Genomic DNA, 3,590 nt, shown 5'->3' with positions numbered 1-3,590 from the left:
TTCATTCTGAGATTTAGCGATCATGTCGTCAACATAGACCTCTATCTCCTTGTGCATCATATCATGGAAAAGAGTGACCATAGCTCTCTGGTAAGTTGCCCCAGCATTTTTGAGACCGAAAGGCATCACCTTGTAGCAAAAAGTGCCCCAAGGGGTGATAAAAGTGGTCTTCTCCATGTCGTCTGGTGCCATCTTGATTTGGTTGTATCCCGAAAAACCGTCCATAAAGGAGAAGACAGCAAATCTTGCAGTGTTGTCTACCAGAGTATCAATGTGTGGTAGAGGGAAATCGTCCTTTGGACTAGCTTTGTTCAGATCCCTATAGTCAACACACATCCTCACATTTCCATCCTTTTTGGGCATAGGTACAATGTTAGCTACCCATTGTGGGTACTTCGCCACTGCGAGAAAACCAGCGTCAAATTGTCGTTTGACTTCTTCACGAATTTTCAGAGCCATATCTGGTCTTGTTCTTCGGAGTTTCTGTTTTACTGGCGGGCAATCTGGCTGAAGTGGCAGCTTGTGCTCAACGATGTCGGTATCTAGACCTGGCATATCCTGGTATGACCATGCAAATACATCCACATATTCTTGTAGCAGCCTGACCAATCTCTCCTTGACGCTTGCTTCAAGTGTGATGCCGATTTTGACTTCTTTCTTCTCTTCCTCTGTGCCAAGGTTGATTGTTTCCACCGGTTCTTCATGTGGCTGAAGGGCTTTTGACTCGTGCTCGAGCTGCCTTGCCAATTCGTCGGGGATGTAACAATCTTCTTCACCCTCTTCTTCCGCTTGGTAGATAGGGGAGTCAAAGTTATGAGAGGTAGTAAAGTCATTGGATTCAACGGGGTTATCATTTATTCTGCATATTTGAATGATTGATTTTTAGAAAAGTAAAAATAAAAGATGCATAAATGAAGAGTTTTTTGGTTTTTGAAAAGATTGCCATTTTCTTAAGAGAAAGCAAAATAAATGAATAAGAAGAATTTAACAAAATTCCTTTCATTCATTGATAATGATTATTTGAAAATGAAAAGGGGCCCTACAACATGATCCATTAGCCTTGGGCAGAGCTAAGGATTTGAAAGGAAAAAAAAACAACAATTATTACTTTGACAAAGGAAAAATTTCGGGGATCTCAACCGCCTTCCAGTTGTTCAAAGTTGTCTCACACCGGTAAACCAAACATGGCTCATCTTCATTTTCGGTGTTGTCTTCAATGGCGTTCACCGCAGGATCTCCATGGGGAGGAAGAGGATTGTTCTTCACATTCGGTCCCATGTCCTTAAAAGACAAGACCTTGCTCTCAATCAATTCACGGACCCTATGCTTCAGAGCGTAACAACCCTCTAAGTCATGCCCGGGGGCACCTTCATGGAAAGGGCAGTGTGCATTAGGGTTGTACCATGGAGGAAGACGATCAAGTGGAGGTCCCATAGGTCTGGGAACCACCAACCCCTTTTGCAATAGGGAGGGATACAACTCAGTGTACGACATTGGAATTGGATTGAAGGTTGCCCTCTCCCCTTGCCTCCTATTTTGGTTTTGAGCATTTTGCTTTGGCGCTTGAGCTCTCGGCTGTTGATAAACAGGAGCTGCTGGTGCTTGCTGATAAGCTGGAGGAGCCGTAGCACGTTGCTGAACTGGAGCTGGTCGGTAAGCTGGAGGCGCTTGATAAGCCTGAGCAGGCTGTTGATTGAATGCAGGCGTCACAGCAGCCACGTATGGTTGCGGAGCATACTGGACGGGATACATGGGTTGCTGATAGGGAATTGGTTGTTGAACATACTGCTGAGGTGGATATTATTGTGGTCTCCTTCTTGGAGGAGCTCTTCCTCGACCATCAGTCACAACATTCGTTTCCCCTTCCTTCTTTCTAGGAAACCCTCCAGAGAACTTCTTTGGATTAGCACTTGAAGTTCCAGCTACAACCGCCAGTTTTCCATTCCTTACACCATATTCAACACGAGCTCCTATAGCAACAAGCTCGGAGAATCCCAAAGAAGCACTTCCAACCATCTTCTCGTAGAATTGGGGTTGGACAGTGTCGATAAACAGTTCGGCCAATTCTTTTTCAGCAAGAGGTGGTTCAACCTGAGAAGCCAGTTCCCTCCATCTTTGAGCATACTCCTTGAAGGACTCCTTATCATGCTGAAACATGCTCTGCAACTGTCTTCTGTCAGGCGCCATGTCCATATTATATTTGTAATGTTTTATGAACGCGTCTGACAGGTCTTGGAAACACTTGATCCTGTTCTGATCCAGACTTAGATACCACTTGGAAGGAGCCCCACTCAAGCTGTCTTGAAAGCAGTGGATCATCAGCTTGTCATCCTCCACGTGTGCAGCCATTTTTCGGTAATACATGATGAGATGGCTCTTTGGACAAGTATGCCCCTTGTATTTGTCGATGTCTGGAGTTTTGAATTTGGCCGGAATCACCAACCCGGATACAAGGCACATTTCTTTGGCAGCAGATCCAAAGACGTGGTCTCCTTCTAGATCTCGGAATTTCTTCTCAAGGAGCTGCATGTTCTCCTTTACCTCCCTGAAGTCCTCAAATCTCACTTCGTCACCAGCAACAGTTGAGTCGACAGTCTGATACATGTGGTTTTGATCTTCATAATGAGGAACATGCCTAGCATAGGCAGTTGGTGGAACCACAGTATGGATGACTGGACGTGCGTCAGTGTGAACCGGTAATGGCACGGCTTGTTGGACAGATTGCCCCATGTCGTGCACCACCTCCACTCGGGGGACGAAGTCATAGGGTAGCCCATATGGAGGAATGGTTGAGGGTAACGTCCTCTGAGGTGGGACTTCTACTGCTGGGCCCGTGGTCTCTGAAATCACGGTCGCTTGTGGAACCTCAAACCTGAAGGTTAAAGCTTGCAGCATCTCTCGCATCTGGGACATGCCTCCTTTGATTTCGTCTAGTTCAGCTCTAACTCGGGCGCTCTCTTGTTCTTGTTCAGCCATTCTCTGTCTTGCTCTGGCGCGAGTATTATACTGGTGTTGAAAATTCAGCGTGAAACTGGTGGAAGAAAAGGCGGAGTGAGACTCTATTTTGGAAAATGTATGAATGCATGTATGGATGCATTTTGTTTGATAAAAACCAAGAGTTTTTCTTTTTATGCATATGCAATGAATGGATGGATGCAATGTTTTTTTTGGATAGGTTCAAAGGTCCGAGGTATGGATAAATTTGATTGCTTTCCAAAACGGGGTTCTCACCGGGTGTGATCTAGTGCTTTGTTACAAAGGATTCCCAGAGTCATTGATTCACAAGAATGTTTGACGCTTACGGGAAATACTTTCCGGTCGTTAACTCCATCAAGGGAATCTATTCTGAGTGAGGTTCTCGTACCGACTCTTAGAAGTATTCACCTCGGGAGTCCGTACTACGCAACCATCGACTAGGTTCTAGACAGGGTACTCAGAGTCATGGATTCAAAAGACTGTTTGACGCTTACGGAAAATACTTTCCGATCGTCAACTCCATCTAGAGAATCTATTCTGAGCGAGGTTCTCGTATTGATCCTTACGAAGTATTCACCTCGGGAATCCATACTACGTGTAGCACCTCAAATTTT

At 45.2% G+C, this 3,590-nt stretch overlaps 1 protein-coding gene across 1 annotated transcript; it reads right to left on the bottom strand.

The window, feature by feature from the left end:
- Window positions 1–1,800: 1,800 nt before the first annotated feature.
- LOC127121874 (uncharacterized) lies at window positions 1,801–2,976 on the bottom strand. Its single transcript, XM_051052305.1, has one exon. It carries the CDS (start codon window positions 2,974–2,976, stop codon window positions 1,801–1,803), a length of 1,176 nt encoding a protein of 391 aa, XP_050908262.1.
- Between the last annotated feature and the right edge of the window lie 614 nt (window positions 2,977–3,590).

The sequence above is a fragment of the Lathyrus oleraceus genome, chromosome 2 (genome assembly GCF_024323335.1).
Source record: "Lathyrus oleraceus cultivar Zhongwan6 chromosome 2, CAAS_Psat_ZW6_1.0, whole genome shotgun sequence".
NCBI lineage: Eukaryota > Viridiplantae > Streptophyta > Magnoliopsida > Fabales > Fabaceae > Lathyrus > Lathyrus oleraceus.
This window is presented reverse-complemented; position numbering and strand designations above follow the sequence as displayed.